The sequence below is a fragment of the Fusarium sambucinum genome, chromosome I (assembly GCF_050947815.1).
Source record: "Fusarium sambucinum isolate potato_lamoka chromosome I, whole genome shotgun sequence".
In the NCBI taxonomy this organism is placed as follows: domain Eukaryota; kingdom Fungi; phylum Ascomycota; class Sordariomycetes; order Hypocreales; family Nectriaceae; genus Fusarium; species Fusarium sambucinum.
Genome location: NC_139294.1, coordinates 180406 through 198388, shown reverse-complemented (window position 1 = coordinate 198388; position 17983 = coordinate 180406). Strand labels below are relative to the sequence as shown.

Sequence of the window (17983 nt, the reverse complement as noted above, 5' to 3'; positions counted from 1 at the left end):
ATCAGAAAAGACCCGATGTTTGACTTTTATCGGGCACTTTACTCCCGATAGATACCCCGCTGTTGGATAGGTTATCTGTATTCTCCGGTCCGGCGAGCCCCAAGTTCCCTTCTCCACCTCGCCTCTTATCGGGAAGTAAAACTTGCCGGAATGCTAAAACTTGCCGATGAGCTATCACGTAACAGGTTTACTTCATGTTTAAGAATCACAGGCTAATCTTGTTCCGAACAATGACATACTGACCATTACGGTTTTGCAATTCCGGGGCGTTCAAGGAGCAATAAATCACCGGAGTGCTCCGCGACTGACAGATTAGTTTCCTCGTGGCGCATGATCCCGCGCTAGTCGTCTGTCGTTGAGTAAGACATCGTCGTACTTCATTATTATGAGTCTTCAAGTTCAGAGCATTGACCTGTTTGCCATATTCATCATTGGGACGTTTTACATGAAACAAGCATCATACCGTAGCTAATCATTGACCTCAACATCTTACGTTAACTACTAACTACCATAGATTCCTTGTTCAAACAAACCTTCAACTGTACCACGCACATCAAGAGCCAACATTCAGAAAGCTTGCCCCCCAGTGTAAAAAGTCCTGGTATGTAACATCGTTCATTTCTTCAGAAAAGTCGACGTAGTTATAACCCAGCAGTTGGTCCAGGCGATCCAAGTCTTTCCTTCCACTACTATGGGAGAACACACCGCCCAACATGGCTCTTAGTAAGTCAAGACCTTGCCTACAGGTTTTGTTCCATTGAGACGTCCGGTCCGAGATAGATGCAGCTACCAGAGCCGAGACTGCAGAATGGCATGAGGTAAACTCGATGTACGACGATCGTGATAGGCTAGACTGGTCTTTGATCCGCTGACAAAGGTCAACTATGGCAAGAGCACTTTCTATACAGCTTGTGATTAGTTTACTCTTCGTGTCCATCAATAGGCCAGTCCTCATGGTCTCTTCAAGAGTCCTGTCGAGAATGAAGGGCCGTCCGATGAAGATGTGAATGCTGTGGTAGCTCAGTGCAAGGTAAGCGTTGTGCCGGAACAGTGGTTTTTGTGGACAAAGGTCCCTGCCAAAAATGTTATCGGGGAGATTATCCCAGTATAGAAGCAGCTGATCCCGGGTATCAAGAACATGTTGAAGCTTCTCAATTTGTTGAGTTGCTTCTAGGCTCAACAGCCCGTTCCTAAAATTCCATTAGAACATTACGATATTCAAGGGTCATAGCATCATTACATCATATGCCAGACATGCTCCAACATGTTGGTTAAGATTACCATACTTTTCGTGTTTTGATGCGTATCGATACGTTTGGAAGACATGTCGACATTGCCAAGCATGTCAAAACCTTGAACGGGCGGTCGAGTGGGAGCGAGGGACTTCCCATGGTAAACAGAGTTTCTCCTACGACGATATTAGAGAAGGCGGGTACCTATCAAACGAGCAACTTACCTTTCTAAAATGAAGGCAGTACACCATACCCTCCTCCGAACTTCTGTTTCCCTTGCAGTAATTGATGTATCGTTATCAGCTTCCAAACAGCAATCTGTAGCCATTCTAAGACCTATTGAGAAATAGGTAGCAGCAAGGTTACAATGCTCAAGCGGAAGAAGGTAGAAGCCCATCAAAAGTAATGCTTGAACGCTTTCCAAAGAAGCTATTGCCAAAACATCCGGTACTAGTTTAGACGCTTGGCGGAAAAACATCAAAGCAAGCGCATCATCCATCCAGATGCGATGTTCTTGGGTCGTTTCCTTTGGGGAGTGCTCTCCACCTTGGAGGTGCGAGAACTGAGCGCCAATGGCAAATACCATCAGAGCGGTACAGACCCACGGAGCGTCCTGCGCATTTAGTGTACAGGGTGCCTTATAAAACTGCTCAATGCTAGAGCGAAACATGACTTCATCAACGTAGAAGTAATTCATTTGACCAAATTCAAAGAATATGTTGGCCAGACTCGAAGCTGTGTCAAAAGTTGGAAACACGGATGCAGATTCAACAACAATCATGCCATGTGAGAGAAGCTGCGAGGAGCTTGAATCCAGGGCAACATCATCAACCAAACATCCCTGCTGTTTGCCAATGGTTTGGGTAACCTCGCTGAGTGAACCTGGATGTAGATTGTCGAATTTATTGAACAGCAGCCGGAGGAAATGTGAATGGGAGAGGCTCTTGGTATCTTTGGGGATCAGTCAGTATTCTATAAATCAAGTTTGAATGTCCTTTAGACTCACTGGTCGAGGGTTGCAAATGGATTTGCACGCCTGGGCTATCCAAAAGTCGGACTGCCAACTCGGCAATCGAGTCTTGCTCAGGGTGCTCTTGATGGTGAGATGACACATCTTTATGTATCGGTAAACTAACAATAAACTCTTCCAGGTTCTCCTTGGTAAGATGATCAAGTCCAGTATAATGCCGCACTATGTTTTCCAATGCATGGATTCTCTCCACATTCAAAAAGTCGGTATCTGTTTCAAGCAGGTCTGGGAGATCTTCCATGACGTGTCTTTCATGATGGTGCGGTTTACGTGGCCGCCCAAGGGGCTTTCCAGCGTACTTGAAACTACACTCAAGACCATGATTTTGGCATCTCGCACAAGGCGTGGTTCCATCGCAACGCTCTTTTCGGCGTCGGCATCGGTCGCATCTGCGTACATCCATGTATCAGCCAGGCGGTTCCCCTTACTCCCTCCAGCGACTTACGCCTTGTTGGTTCTTTTGGGACGTGAAGAACTCATTGTTTTCTTATATAACCGGGATGTGGATGAGATTGGGCGATGCAGCTTACCTGTGAAGCTCTATTATATTTGGAACAACAAATACGGATCTGCCATGAAAATGTGGGTTGTAAAATGGATTGGAGTTTATGTGGAGAAAGCGCTCATTTTAGTGCAGTTAGTCGGTTAATCGCCGGATCAACAAAGACAAGCAATATGTCACCTCGTGCGTAAGACGATGTTAGTCAGGGAAGATTTACTAAGTGGTGACAAGGGTCATTCTCCGTTCCCAGACACTCCATTCCCGCCTTATCTTTCTTTATTTTTTAGCTATTGCCCGCTGTAGACTACAACAGGGTAAGTGACACCAGACGCGCAATCGCAATACAATATAACTATCGCTTTACGTTAAATAATTAACTAAAATACAGAATGTTTGCAATTTCTTGAAGATGCTGAATGACTCTTTTTTACTACTTGCGTCTCTGGGTATATTTCAGTTTGAGCTACCCGAATGCGGAATGTGCCCTTCCCTGTCTCGATGGACACTTCTATGACCCCCAAGCAAAAGTCCGAACTCGTAGTATTCATCTCACAGGTATTCTAGACTATTTATTGGAAACTACTTTGTAATACATCGTAAATAGAGTAATTTTAATTAGGATAGTTGCATTTTTGTAGCTTGAGAGCAAGATCGATACGAAGGAAACTGTCGATGAGGAGATTTTACAGAATGCTACTTCGCGACATAATTCACTCCCAAGTTTCACAGTTTCGACAGAGATCCAACTGTAAGAGTGCCTGTTTTCTGAATCAGGTACTCTTCAATGGCCACGTCTTTACCTGCCTCCTTGCCATATCCTGACTCCTTGATACCACCGAATGGAGACTCTGCCCCGGATGCATTGCCTATCCTCAAAGTTAGTACAATATGAATAATAAACGGGGGAAATATCATAGTACCAGTATTCATGCCGATCATCCCAGCCTCGAGACTCTCAAGCAATCTCCACGTGCGGTCAGTATCCTTGGTGAAAAAGTAAGAGGCAAGACCCATGGACGTATTATTTGCTGCTTCAACCACCTCTTCCTCTGTCTCGAATTTATACAAGCCCAGAATTGGCCCAAAGATTTCTTCATTTGTAGTCAACATGGATGCATTCATATTCGAGATGATAGTTGGCTCGAAGAAGTAGCCGTCCAGGCCGATGGGAGATGAGCCTCCACAAAGAACCTTGCCTCCCTTGGCAACTGCATCGGCCACATGCCTGTTTAGTTTCTCAACAGCTCGAGATGTCGTTAGTGCACCCATGGTAGTGTCAGAATTGGCACCATGACCGACGTGAAGCTTTTGAGTGGCCTCGAGTATCTTCTGCGCAAACTGGTCAAACACGCCGCTCTGCACATAAACGCGATTGGCATGGGTGCATGCTTGGCCAGCCGTACGCCATTTCAAGATCATAAGTGCAGCAACAGCTTGGTCCAAGTCTCCGTCGTCAAAGATAATAAAAGGACAGTTGCCTCCGAGTTCCATAGTAACCTTCTTTAGCCCATCGGAACAGTGTCTTGCAATAATGCGACCGACAGCAGTGCTACCCGTAAAGGTTACCTTGCGGACAATTGGGTGTTTGCAAAGTGCCTCGCTAACCGAAGGAGTATTTATATTGTCGGTGGTAATAACATTAAAAACGCCTGGGGGGAAACCGGCTTTCAAAGCTAGATCACCAAGGGCCATGACGCTCAAAGGCGTCTCAGGAGACGGTTTGACAATCATTGAACAGCCTGCCGCTAGAGCAGCAGTAACCTTGCGGATAATCATGGCCACCGGGAAATTCCACGGTACGAGGGCAACGCTGACGCCGATGGGCTGCTTGATGACAAAGGTACGGCGGTCAGAAACGGATGGGATCGCGACAGAACCTCGGATGCGTTCTGCTTCGCCAGCGAACCACCAAGCAAAGCCCAGGGCATAATCGACTTCGCCGCGAGCCTCGTTCAACGGCTTGCCTGTCTCGTATGTGACCAGCTTGGCGATATCTTCTCGTGCATTGGCGATGAGCCGATACCACTCGAGGAGTTTCTTGGCACGTTCGCGAGGATTGACATGTCGATACTTGAGAAACGCTTCGTGGGATGTGGCGACGTAGGGTTCAACATCTTCGACTTTGTTGATAGGGCAAGTCGCAAAGACTGTGCGACTGCCAGGATCTAGATAAGGCGGCAAGAGTTAGCATTCTGTAATTCTGCATGGGAAAAAACCAATGGAAAAGAAAGAGATTCTTACCCTCCACGTCAAAAGTCTCGCGGGACTTTGAAGCAACCCACTCCCCATTGAGTAAGGAGCTCTCGTGGAAAATGGACGGGTCGTCCAACTGTATTAGTGTAAGCTACGGATCCTCCGATACTATCCAAGTAATGGACGTTGTTATTGCCATACCTGAAAGGGTAGCGTCTTGGGCATGATGACGGATAAATGAATATGAAGCTTTGGCAAAGATGTTATTGTTCACAAAATGTTGTACGGACAGGACTTATATTTTGATTTGGAGGCGGATAAGGGCGCATATCGTCAATTAATGAGTGTCCCCTCAACACTTGCGACACCGGGAATATCTGACAAACTACATCAATTTTAGATAATAATACACCGACTAACAAGATAACATCCGAATTATGTTCCGATAACCAGGCAAGACCTGAATGGGCCAGAATCCGGTAGCATGACAACAGATGAGTCGAATACGCGCCGGTTCCGCCGGCCGGTTCATGTTTTCCGGTGCTGGCTCGGGTTGCCTTTAGAGGTTCGATCAGCATTTACGCGATGCGCATGACGAGTCGAGAATTTCAATTAGCGTTTTGTCTTGGCTGAGCTTTACCTTTGGAGGGAGGAGGGGAAGGATTTATATCCTCCAAAGGTAAGGTCGCGTTGAGTTATTCCGGTCCCGGCGCTGAGACATCGGGGAGATAAATCAGGTTTGGGCAACAATTACCCGATGGACGCGTTTACGTATCTTAAACCGGCCCGGCCCTTGTCATCTCTTTTATCTCAATTGGAACTAACAGGGAAGCCTCTTTGCTTGATACATGTTATCCAGTTCTTTGCTTTGATTGTATAAATCTCTTGTCTTGAATTGTTTAATTCAGCTTCATCATTCAATCATTTCCCAGTTTCTCGACAAGCATTAATTTTCAAGAAAACAACTGCGAACACGTCTGCCATCGCGACAATGGCTACTGCATCAATTCATCCCTTTGACCCTCTGAGGCCCGATGAGATCTCAAGGGTAGGTCAACTACCAATCTCCCATGCACATGCTAATGGTCTTTTCAGGCTTCAAGGATCGTCCGCCCCCACTTTGGTGCTCAAGACCCCAACTTTCGCGTCATCACTCTTCTTGAGCCAGCCAAAAAGCAGATGATTCCTTATCTTGAGAAGGAACATCACAAGCAGCCTACAGGTCATGTCCCAACTCGTTATGCCCGAGTCGAAGCTTCTATCAAGGCAGATAATGGGAAGAATCAGCTCTTTGAGTTTATCGTGGACCTTGACCATGACAAGGTCGCTCAGAAGCAGCATGTCGAGGGAAAACATTCATACATCGATTCCAATTACATGAAGGAGGTCGAGGCTGCGTGTCTAGCTAATGAGAAGGTGCAGGCTGAGATACGCACTCTTGACCTCCCAGCTGGAGCTACTGTTGTTGTTGAGCCTTGGGCATACGCGACCGATGGCATGAATGACATGACCGAACGAGTCACAATGGTAGGCTCCAATATCTGCTGCATCTTTTCAATACTAATAGTCATCAGTGCTGGTTTTACCTCCGATTGCTGGAAAATCCCGATGCCAACTACTACGCCTATCCCCTAGACGTCTGTGCTGAAGTCTCAGAGGCTCTCAAGGTCACCAAGGTGTATCGTCTACCCACCATGCCTCAAGAGAGGATAAACACTGAGCAGAAACCCTTTGATCGCCGAAGAATTCATTCAACTGCTGCAAGCGAATATCACCCCGATTTGAGGCCAAGCCCTCGCACAACCACTAAGCCATACCAAGTTGTTCAACCGGATGGCCCGTCATTCCAGATCCAGGGCAACCATCTCAAGTGGGAGAAGTGGGATCTCCGGGTGGGATTCAACTACCGAGAGGGTCTCACCTTGCACGACATTCGATATGATGGCCGCAGTCTCTTCTACCGCCTCTCTCTGGCTGAGATGTTTGTCCCTTATGGCGACCCGCGTGCTCCCTACCCTCGCAAGGCTGCCTTTGATCTTGGAAACGATGGTGCTGGTATCAACGCAAACAACCTCCAGCTTGGATGTGATTGTCTAGGTACTATCAAGTACTTCAGTGCCTACCACAACACACCATCCGGAGAACCTATAAAGCTACCAAATGTCGTCTGTTGTCACGAGCAGGATGATGGTATCCTGTGGAAGCACACAAACTTCCGCACTAATACTCCTGTTGTGACTCGTTCTCGCATCCTTGTTCTTCAAACCATCATCACTGTTAGCAACTATGAGTACATATTTGCATGGCACTTCTGTCAAGATGCCTCCATCTTCTACGAAGTTCGTGCTACAGGAATTCTATCTACTGTACCAGCTTCCATCGATCACAAGGGGAAATATCCGTATGGAACCATTGTGGCACCTGGTGTTTTAGCACCTTATCACCAGCATCTTTTCAGTCTCCGTATCGATCCTGCGATTGATGGCCATGCTAATTCACTCGTGGTCGAGGAGTCGAAGCCTCTTCCCATCAACGATCCATCTGTTCACAATCCATTCGGTGTCGGTTACATTACCGAGAATAAGTTCATCGAGGAAGAGGGTGGCTTTGACCTTGACCATACAAAAGCTCGGGCCTTCAAATTCGTCAATGAGAACAAGATCAACCCCATCACAGGTACACCTGTCGGGTTCAAGCTTATGCCAGCCTACAGCCAGATGTTGCTCTCACACCCTGACTCATTCCACGCAAAGCGCTCTGAGTTTGCTGAGCATGCTGTTTGGGTTACGCGTCACGAGGATAATGACCATTTCCCTTCAGGGAGGTATACAATGCAATCCTCGGGTGGTGATGGCCTGGCCTCGGTTATCGCGAAGCGCCGCACCACGGGTACGGCTGAGTCTGTCAGGAACCAAGACATCGTCATTTGGCATACATTCGGCTCGACCCATAACCCACGCATTGAGGATTGGCCTGTGATGCCTAATGAGAAGATGATGGTCGGTTTGAAGCCTGTGAACTTTTTCTCTGGCAATCCTGGCTTGGATGTGGCCCCATCTACGCAAGAAAAGAACAAGAGTGTTCTGTATACTGGCGGGGACGAGAAGGCTCCGTCATGCTGCAACTCGAGACTGTAAAACAGTATAGATGGGATGCAGAGGATAAAATATTTGAGTTCAAGACTCATTGTGCTGTGGAAAGTGTTATGGCTTCCAGACATGGTGGTTCGTATTTTACCAAGATTCTATTTACTTCAATTAATATCTACCACATCTGAATGCTGCATATTAAATGCGAACCCAATCTGTGATGGATTCTCGGAGGAATAGCTTGCGAAGTATATTCATTTTTACATCTGGCGACTGGTGGATTACGTAAGGCTTTCTTTCAGATATGTGACATGAATTCGGCCTATGTTAAGAAAGACAATCGTAAGACCTGGTAGGCAATTATTTAAACGATGCTTGAATTTACGCATGACGCTATCGAGCCTTGTTTTGTAACACACATTCACCAACGTACACAAACTCTTAGGTCCAGGTTAAGTATCTTCTTTCTGGCTAACTCGCGGTGATCCTTGTCTCGATTACAATATCTGCTGTTCTAGTGCTCACAAAAGTTCCACTCGACATTCTTCATCTTTTCATACGACCTGATTTCATTCGCCGATCGCTCCTGCATGAGTTCCCTCCGAAACTCCTTTGCCTTCTCCTCATCAAAAGGCAAGTCTCCGTTCGGGTTCGTCTCTTCAGGCCACCAATCCTTCTGCTGCGGCGGCACATTTGCCGTAGAAATCACCGGAATTGCAGGGTCCACGAGGAACAAAGCTAGAATCTTTCTGTGGCCAGGCTTTGTTGGATCAGCCAACTTGAAGGAATTGACGTGGTGCTGGAATACATTCGGGAAGAATAAAGCGCGCTTCTCTCGTGTGAGGACACTTCCGACGCTTTGGATCCGAGAACCTCCACCAGGCCATTCAATCGCAAAGACACGTTGGATGGTCCTCCAGTCATACTGTTCATACGAAAGGAGTCCCTCATCCAGCTCATCTGCGTTGGCCATGGTGCGGAAGTCAATGTAGCTATCAGTGATGTTCTCATTGTCATAGTAAAATAGAGCTGTTGAACAAATATGCTCGTTGAGTTGTCCTTCGGTATGCCACGAGCCACCTGGATAGGTAGGATTCTCTGGAGTGAGATGGATGTTGGCCAGCTTCACGATGACTTGAAGCCTTTTGGGTTCGGGGAAGATCTCGTGGGCCGACTTGACATCCTCAGCACGGAACTTCAATTGAGGCTCGGGGCTGGGCTCTGGTGCGATAACAGGATGTGTTTTGGAGAACCAGCGTATGTCTCGACGTTTGACTTCCTTCTCAGAAACGTGGTTTGGGTCGCGCTCTTCCTCTTCCTCGTCCTCATCCTCCGTTTGGCTATCAGGCATATCTCTATCCTCGCTGCTGTCATAGTCTTCCGACTCATATTCACTGTCAGACTGATCCGCCTTCTTCGAAGAACGTCGGAGCGTAGCTTTGAGAGTTCTTTTTGGTTCTCGCCAGTGTTGAGGTCTTTCCCGAGGTGTGTCGTCATCCGAGTCCGAAATGTCCGAGTTACTGTAATTATTGTCGTACTCACGCCTGCGAGGCTCGTCATCGCGTGTCGGTCGAGCCAGAGGTGTGCAGGTATGGTCAGAGTTTGCGCAAGTACGCCTGCTTCTGCATCTTCGCCTAGCCTGTTCGATCTTGAGGCGCTGCATAGGGAACTCTTCTAGCCAGCGATAGACAATATCCCATGCTGGCAAGGCCTTTTCGATAAACTTCTCAATGACGGGATAGAGAGCCGCGTGCTTCACTGGATGAAGGTTGTTGATGTAACTTTCGATCTTGACACGTCCGTTCTCGACCGAGACGTCACAGGGCAACCATTGGAAATTTGTAGATGTACAATGCCAAAACTCGCCTCTGATGGAACTGTCTGTAGGTTTCTCAACAACAAGACCTTGGCCGCAATCGTTGAGGGCTTCCGCGAGTCCGATATGTCTGCCAAGGAGAACACGAGATTTGCCGTACACCAGTGGATACATAGATGGGTGGACCAAGTTGAGGACCTTTCCATTACTGCCGGGATGCCAGTCCTTGGCTTCATCAGGGATATCTTCAAGAGCTTTGACGCCAGTTTTAAGTGAGTGCCATAAGTCGTCAGGGATCAGGTGATCAGACTTTACGATAGCAGCAGTGTAGTCGTAAACAGGAAGAAGCTTCGTCTTCTCGTAAATTTCTGCCTTGAGCTTCATCTCTTTGATGCACTAGAAAGAAAGGGAATTAGCTTATATAGGCGCTTAGGTGTGTGATATACGTACTGCATCAGCCATAGCAGGAGTGAAATCCCCGTACTTAAGGTATCGGCCCCAGTCGAATTCCAATGCCTCAGCTTTCCATCTACTCGCAATTGTCTCGTCATTCACCTTGAGCCACCACTCTGGCTTGTTGGTAATTTCCTCAATGAACCTAAGCATGCAAAGTTCGCGATTGGTGAGAGTAACAGCTTGGAAGTCCGAGTCTCTACCTAGAAGGGTAGGGAAATGGTCGTCATTGTCTGGCATGTAGTTAACAGGAAGGCCGAAGCCGGGGAGTTTAATGGTCTCCATGCTGTTTCTCCCTTTGTAAGAAATAGATTAGAGACTGTACTGTGATGGGACTGCGTTGGAGCTGTTTCTGTAGGATATTGAAGTGCCGGTAAGTCTTTAAATAAAAAAGTCTCACCGAAACCTCTGTCGGTAACGTTCCGTCTTTTACGCTAGCTAAGCAGGGATCAATCTAGAGGCAGTCTAGCTGAAACCTTATAGCGAAAATCACCGTACGGCTTTTACCCTAAATGGAAATGACCGACAGCCTGGCTCTCAGCTGAAGAAAACTTTACTAAATTCTTTAGGCAAGCAGGCAGCCAGCATCCACTTGGTCTAATGAACATTCGTGTTGCCTTTAGTCGCCTTCCACATGTGTTAAGTGTCTACAGACCCATTTAAAGCATGTGCCGTGTTAGACGTATCACCTTCCAGATTGGCATCACGTGTTATCATTTCTTTAGTCAACATGAGTCAAATTGAGATTGGAAGCCTTAGCTTAACACGCATTTTCCCAAGGTTATTGTCAAATGAAGCAATATCAGGAATTCTGTATATCAAATTGACAGAAAATACACCACCTCCATACTATATCAAGTTGAAGTAATCCATACACACCTGGACATTCTCACCAAAGCTGGACGTATGTTCCAAAGCGCCTCCACTTGGGCATCGAGTAGTAAGCATCCAACTCATTGATCTCTTCAATGCTAAGTTGCCGTCTTCCTGTCTTCAAATCGGCAGTGGCAAGATCGCGCCACGGCGTGCGCATGATAATCTTATACCCGAGTGTAAAGCCGACGATAATAAGAATACCGATGATGTACTGGAAGAAGTTGTTTGGAGTAAAGCCTCCACCGCCCTGGGAAGACAAAGTTAGCTATCGCAGTCAGGCAATACATTTGGAATGATATAGGACGTACCAGAGGCTTAATTCCGATGGCAAAGCAACTAATAGTAAGTAACACACAAATCGCGAGGAGCCAGGTAGGAGCCAGCGGCCAGCCAGTAGACTTCCAAGCGTATGGCTCTGTAAAGAGAGGGTCGTTCTGTTGCTTCAGCGCACGATGGAACCGGAAGGATGTGAACGCGATGATGATCCACATACAAAAGAACGAGGCACTTGTAATGGAGATAAGCCATGTGAAGGCTGTACGTCCACCAGCTATATACATAGTTAGCTGATCAGTCCATAAATAGAGAGCATAATGCCAAGAGTGACTCACCCGCCAAGTTAATGTATGTGAGTATGACGCCTACTCCGCATGTGATAGCAAGGGCCCAACGTGGGCGACCTTTGTTGTCAACCTTGGCAATAAACTCGGGTACCAGCTTCTGGTGTGCCATAGTGCGGAGCACACGCGACGACAAGTAGACAGACTCGGCAGAGATTGCCAAGATACCTACAATCATTCCAGCATTCAGAATGTCCGAGATGACGGCAATTCCAGAGTCAAGTGTGGCAATGACAAAGGGAGAGGCGGTAACGCCTGATCCACCAAGCAATCGCTCGTCGTCAGAACGGACAAGCAGAGTGATGAACATGACACTCAGCATATACACAATTCCTACACGGTACGGAACAAGCTTGGTAGCGTGGCCTAAAGCTTGTCTTGGGCTTTTGGCTTCTCCACCCATGATACCAATGAAGACCTGATCACCGACAGCCCAGGTGGCTAGCAATGCTGCATTTGCGAAGCCCTGTAGTTCGCAAGTTAGAAAGAGACAGTGACCTAAGGTATTCCATATCTAAAACTTACCGAGAAGCCATTCTTGAACGCATTCAACTCTGTCCAAGTACTACCCGAGTGGACAAAACCATTGGGTCCGGCACCGCAGACAAGAGCAAGGGAAAGAAAGATGATGATAAGGAACAAGAAGATCTTGATAAGCGAAGTGACGTATTCGAACCAAGCAAAGACGGTGTTGGGAAGAAGGAAGATAACAAAGGTTGCGGCTAGGAAAATGGTATCTGGTATTTCATCTCGTTAGCTTATGAAGTCGAATTCGATTTCCTTAAGGTAGTCTTACAGACAGCGGCTGGTGGAATAGCACCTTCTGCCCAGAAGTTGATCAGAATATCACAGAATACGGCCTCGGCCGCAATAATAGCAGTCCAACCTGGATAAATCTAGAGTCAGCATGTATTCCCCTTATGCTACAGTTCGCACTAGATTCCTCACCTAGCCACTCAGCAAATCCAGCACCGAAGGCCAAAGCTGGGTCGACCCAACGTCCAGCATAGTCGATGAAGTTGCCAGAGGTTGGGAACGCAATGGTCATCTCGGAAAGAGTTTGTAGGACAGCCCAAACACATGAGCATACCAGGGCGTATGCGATAATCATGTTTCCAGGACCGCCGCCAGCAAGAGCGCTACCTGTTCCGATGAACACACCACTTCCGATGTTCGAACCGAGGGAGATAATCTGAAAACACGTCCGTTAGTAAGTGCAGGGTCTGTATGGGCAAGGGAGTTGCATACGTGTACTTGACGGGGGGTGAAAGATCTATGGAACTGTCCATTGCGATCATCGTTGAGCTCGGTCGATTCTGCCTCGTAGTGACTTCCGGGTTGCTCAAGAGGAGACCCATCGCCTGGCAGCTTCTCGTGATCACCCTTGTAATCCATTGTGTAAGAGTGGATGGGGTATAGAAAGCTGGAGAGCTTGTAATAGAACTGAAGAGTTAAAAGGCCTTGGACATAGAGATAAAGAGGTTGGTAGGGATTGAATAGTGTGAATGAGGATGAAGAAAAGATTCACTGATTGCGCGGATAACGCGACGTATTTGAACTACGCAACGTAGATCTGATCCCCAAGGAGTCATGGTCTAGCTCATCTCCCCGCAAGGAATCATGATTGATTACAGATGGCATGGGGTCGAGACACAATCGCGTGGTAAATACCTGCTAGTCTGTTGGAAGATCCTGGCCAAACCTGTCTAGACATGATTAGACCCAGCAAATAAAGTATATCGGGTCCACCTGCTATCGGCCAACCTCTAAGATCTCAATATGACTGGCTTGGCATGAACAGAGCAGGCACACAAAATGACTACGCCTCAGCTAGCGCCGTCATAGTGCCATGACTGTCGGCAGACGTTCCTTTGGTATCTGTAACGATGCCGAGCCGCTACGGGAAGGGTTCCGATGGTCTTATCACGGCGCGCGAATGTTATCATATATGTGAGAGCGCCGAAAGATAGCTAGACTTATCAGGTATTCAGCAGCTAGACTTCTTATCGGGCATTCAGCAACTTATCGCACCAACAGTGGAATTGTATCATGCATTCAAGATACCACAATGTGGGGTTAATAACATTTGTCCAAAAACAGTAAGTGACACCGTGTAGTAAACAGCGTCTCCTTTTACATTCTGGTTAAAGAAAAGGTCGATTACCCCAGATATTAAGATCTTTACCCCAGAGCTAAAACCTGGGGAAGTCCATCCCGGGGGTGGAGTTTCCCCATAATGCAACTTTAATTACCTTTTAGAAGGTCTCGCCGGTGAGTTCTCATTACGTACAAAAGTACAAGCACATGCTTCAAGCCTTAGTATTTCTCCAGTGGCCCGTAGCTGAGTGTAAGCTCGTCTAAGATTGGCTTAGAGATAAGGCTTGCAAAAAAGTGGGAATTCGCTAATCATTACTGACCTAACTACTGAATCGCTAGTGAATGGCTCGATAGGAGAGCGGATGCGATCCCGCTTGGGCTCGACAGTTTGAGTCAATTGTGGCAGAATGTTGGTTGTGGCTCATGACCGATATCACGTCATGAGCGGTGAGAACAAGATTGCGAACCCACTTTGCCATCGTGGCGTAGGGCCGGCAAGCTAGCGCGATTGTTCACCACAACGTGTTTTTGCATTTTCGGGATCGACGTGTTCAGAAGATTGAGTGTATAGCCAGTCTCAGAGTAGGAGCACATCATCGCTAAAGAACAAATGCCTGATATTCATGGCCTCTATAGTTGTCCAGGCGTTTTGTAGCTCTGCTTTGGTTGCCGACATGTCTCCATTGTCTTGATCCCATTTCGAGGCGTCGCCAGTCTTGACAACTGAACCAATTCAGAAAGCCAGTTCCGAGCATAATACAATTTTTATCTACTTCTACCCTGTATCTTTGATGATAGATGCGACAATGTAGAGGCTCTTTGTTGTGACTTGAGTAGATTTTACAATTTACCAAGTCCCTTCATTTAAATGTTAAAATTCCGTCCCCTCGGATATCTAATCAACCCAAATGACCAAACCTAGCTTCCAACCAGGGCGCAGTTAATCTTTTAATCGTGACTCTATGACTCCCGGTATAGTAACGCTGATATACTATCGAAGCTTGAGCTCCTATAATGGCAGAGCTAGTGGTATAAGGAGACAAAGACAAAAATATCTTACCCTGTACTTATTACCCCAACTAGACGTAACATACTGGAGTTACCCGCTGTTAACCCTTCCCCACCATACCCCAGACCCGGCGAACCTCGGCTCGGGGGGAAATAAATCTTCAGACGTTAGATGCTCAAATTCGCCCTATCAGCGTCCGACGTCTTACTTTCCCCGAGCATTATAATTGGCAAGATTAGCTTTCTGGAAAAGCTATACATAAAGACGATTAAAAACGCCATTAGGCATTGCAAAGATGTCGAGCAATGTGAGAGGTTGTGTACAGAGGCTGTTGACCTCTGCAAAATGCACCTGTAGACTTATATTGTTTTATCTTGACGCAGATTATATTTAATAGGTGACCAATTATTTATTTTTATAATCTTATATTTATTTGTGATAATATTACTTCTATTATCAAGATGAACTCTCTCTAGATTAATAATATTCCTTGGACTGCTACTTATTAAAGAAGTATCTTATTCTTTACTCTATAATAGTATATTAGTTAATACATACTGGCAACAGCAAGTTATTAAGAATAAATACTTTCTTAAATACTAGATGACTTTTCTTTCTTTTCGCTGTTTTATTTAGAGTTTTTAACTGCGCCTTGTCAGCTTACGTATACAATGTAATTTTATTAAAGGGTCCCAGCTTAAATTATCGGAGGCTAAGCTTGGCTCGTTATCGGATCCACTGTTGATTGGTGAGGTTCAAAGAAGCCCTGTAGTTTCAGCTTTAGAGCGTAAACTCGTGGACATGCATTTTAAGCATAAAACCAGATCAGGAAAATCTCGGCACTCTCGATTGACAAATATGAACCATTCATTCTACGAATAGCTGATACGCTCCGCTGTATATCCTTCTGCAAATCACAGCTGACTATGAAGCGATTGGGCTACCTAAAGTCCCGCACGGGATGCCTAAGGTGCAAGGAGAGAAGAGTCAAGGTCCGTCGCAATCCAGCATGGTAGATCTACTGAGATGATGGGGTCGGTGGATCAATGTTCGAAAAGTATCACTGACAGTTACTCAGTGCGACGAGAAAAGGCCTTGCTCAGCTTGCATCAGGCATGAGGTCGTTTGTAGCCTTGGAGGCTCGCCCACTGCGCAAACAGCGGAGCCGTCTTTTGCTCACCCATCATCTACCAAACCGAACCCGAGGTCTAGGCGTGTTAGGGTGAATTATCTCTTTGAGCATAGATCTTTTTATCTTAACTAATGACCCCTTTAGCGTTCGGCTAATCGAGAAAACTCGACCCTGGGTACCACAAGCTCACCAAGCCCATCCTACGCATCAGCAGAGCATTGCTCTAAATGCACCTTGGCTCCAGGGAAAGGGCAAGAAGGCGGGTCCTGTACTGACCATGAAGATCCATTCTTCTTCTTTGCAACACTTTTCTCGAATCTCATACTAGACGAAAGAGCCAGCTGGGCCTCTGACATAGAGCTGATGCACCACTACACTAGCATAGCCTATCGCACGCTCTCAAATGACGCTGACATACAGAAAGTCATGCAACATGACTTACCACGCTTAGCATTTCAACAGAAATTTCTCTTGCACCAGCTACTAGCATTCTCTGGCTATCATCTCGCATACCTGAATGACGAGAACCGTCATGCATTCTTTTTGCAAGCGTCTCAGCATCAAAATAGTGCTATAGAGGGTTTACGGACAAACCTTACAAACGCCCATGACTCCGAACACTGCCATGCGCTCTACGCAGCATCTTTGTTACTGGTAATCTGCTCGTTTGCCAGCTTTCCAAGTTACGACAGCATCGATGGCTCCTTAGACCCTGTCGATAATATCCTCGGTGTCTTTAGTCTTATCAAAGGAATGAACATGATTCAGCTTGAGTCGGAGAGTAGAATTAAGACAGGGCCACTGGCGACATTCTTCGGTCGCTGGCAGGTCGGAGGTCCTAACGACAAAGAGTTAGGCCTTAGGGCCATCTGCGCGCATGTCGAGCAGCTGAGTACTGCATTGGCACAAACCAGATTTCTTGGGAGCGATGCTATTCACGACTCATTCGGGGCTCAGCAAGCAATAGCGTCAATCTCCATGTCCATTGAGAGTAGTATTAACAGGCCTTCGGCCACGTCGGCTCCTTCATTGCGAGCATCTTTCCATTGCCCCATACTTATCGGAGCCGCCTACATGGCTTCGCTTCGCCAACGTCACCCAGCGGCCTTGGTCATCTTAGCATTCTACTGCACTATGTTGCATATGGCAGAAACCAGCTGTTGGGCATTGGAAGGTTGGGCAAAGTCTTTAATGAAGTGTATTTGCAAGTATTTGGAAGGAACTCACTGGGAAACGTTGATTGAATGGCCCAAACAAATTGTGCTAGTTGATGACCGGGATATGGGTTTGAAAGACTGAGCAAATGAACAACGTCAATCCAGCACATTGTTTGATATCTTAGCGCGCACTGGTATCTCTGTACTTTCAGTTCCGAGCACTTAATAGTCTAATTTAAGTTCCACGTGGTTCTCGACTAGGTAGTCTCGAGGTATACAGCATGTGCCAATCTATACTGTTAGCTTGAGCCATCGCAAGAAGGTCTCACTCTGGACTCTACTTTACAGCACCCAATTTGCATTGTTTAAAATTACATGTATGTCATAAGACAGGTGTACAGAGTGTCACCGACTTGATGTGGCGATGCTTCAGTTGATTCAAGGCTGTGTAAGGTCATATCCCTATTATTCTGACTCGGAGAAATTGGATTTACGCCCGTTAACGAGGTAGTGTCCTGGCAATTTACTATGGCCAAGCATCATAAGCGAGACAAGAATTTGAAACTTTATCATGGCCCACTCTTATAAACGTTTTTGGAATATGTCTTAGCGTGACAGGGCTACGTAATTGTGCTCGTTCTCGCTTTTCAGTCACATTGGTCAACCACTTTTGAAGCATATATCATCTTTATGTATAAATTCATGATGTTCAAGACTGACGAAGAGAGAAAATGCACTCTAATCAAACTCATCTCGCCTTCTACACATTTCGATTTC

At 46.5% G+C, this 17983-nt stretch overlaps 6 protein-coding genes across 6 annotated transcripts; 2 read left to right on the top strand and 4 right to left on the bottom strand.

Moving 5' to 3' along the window:
- Positions 1 to 553: 553 nt before the first annotated feature.
- FSST1_002763 (transcription factor domain-containing protein) lies at positions 554 to 2503 on the bottom strand (the record flags this gene model as incomplete). Its single annotated transcript, XM_083228783.1, has 4 exons — positions 554 to 1190; positions 1241 to 1408; positions 1457 to 2114; positions 2239 to 2503. The coding sequence occupies 4 exons, from the start codon at positions 2501 to 2503 to the stop codon at positions 554 to 556; spliced, it is 1728 nt and encodes a 575-aa protein (XP_083086193.1).
- Positions 2504 to 3487: 984 nt separating this feature from the next.
- FSST1_002762 (NAD-dependent succinate-semialdehyde dehydrogenase) lies at positions 3488 to 5182 on the bottom strand (the record flags this gene model as incomplete). Its single annotated transcript, XM_083228782.1, has 4 exons — positions 3488 to 3630; positions 3685 to 4929; positions 5006 to 5093; positions 5159 to 5182. 4 exons carry the CDS (start codon positions 5180 to 5182, stop codon positions 3488 to 3490), a joined length of 1500 nt encoding a protein of 499 aa, XP_083086192.1.
- A 766-nt stretch (positions 5183 to 5948) lies between these two features.
- Positions 5949 to 8094, top strand: FSST1_002761 (copper amine oxidase; the record flags this gene model as incomplete). The annotated part of the gene is made up of 3 exons (XM_083228781.1): positions 5949 to 6005; positions 6053 to 6484; positions 6532 to 8094. 3 exons carry the CDS (start codon positions 5949 to 5951, stop codon positions 8092 to 8094), a joined length of 2052 nt encoding a protein of 683 aa, XP_083086191.1.
- Positions 8095 to 8560: 466 nt separating this feature from the next.
- On the bottom strand, positions 8561 to 10600 carry FSST1_002760 (DUF4246 domain-containing protein; the record flags this gene model as incomplete). The annotated part of the gene is made up of 2 exons (XM_083228780.1): positions 8561 to 10258; positions 10313 to 10600. 2 exons carry the CDS (start codon positions 10598 to 10600, stop codon positions 8561 to 8563), a joined length of 1986 nt encoding a protein of 661 aa, XP_083086190.1.
- Positions 10601 to 11204: 604 nt separating this feature from the next.
- On the bottom strand, positions 11205 to 13206 carry FSST1_002759 (amino acid permease/ SLC12A domain-containing protein; the record flags this gene model as incomplete). Its single annotated transcript, XM_083228779.1, has 7 exons — positions 11205 to 11438; positions 11500 to 11741; positions 11803 to 12277; positions 12337 to 12548; positions 12608 to 12697; positions 12760 to 13003; positions 13060 to 13206. The coding sequence occupies 7 exons, from the start codon at positions 13204 to 13206 to the stop codon at positions 11205 to 11207; spliced, it is 1644 nt and encodes a 547-aa protein (XP_083086189.1).
- Positions 13207 to 15843: 2637 nt separating this feature from the next.
- On the top strand, positions 15844 to 17348 carry FSST1_002758 (Zn(II)2Cys6 transcription factor domain-containing protein; the record flags this gene model as incomplete). Its single annotated transcript, XM_083228777.1, has 3 exons — positions 15844 to 15909; positions 15996 to 16139; positions 16194 to 17348. 3 exons carry the CDS (start codon positions 15844 to 15846, stop codon positions 17346 to 17348), a joined length of 1365 nt encoding a protein of 454 aa, XP_083086188.1.
- Positions 17349 to 17983: the final 635 nt, after the last annotated feature.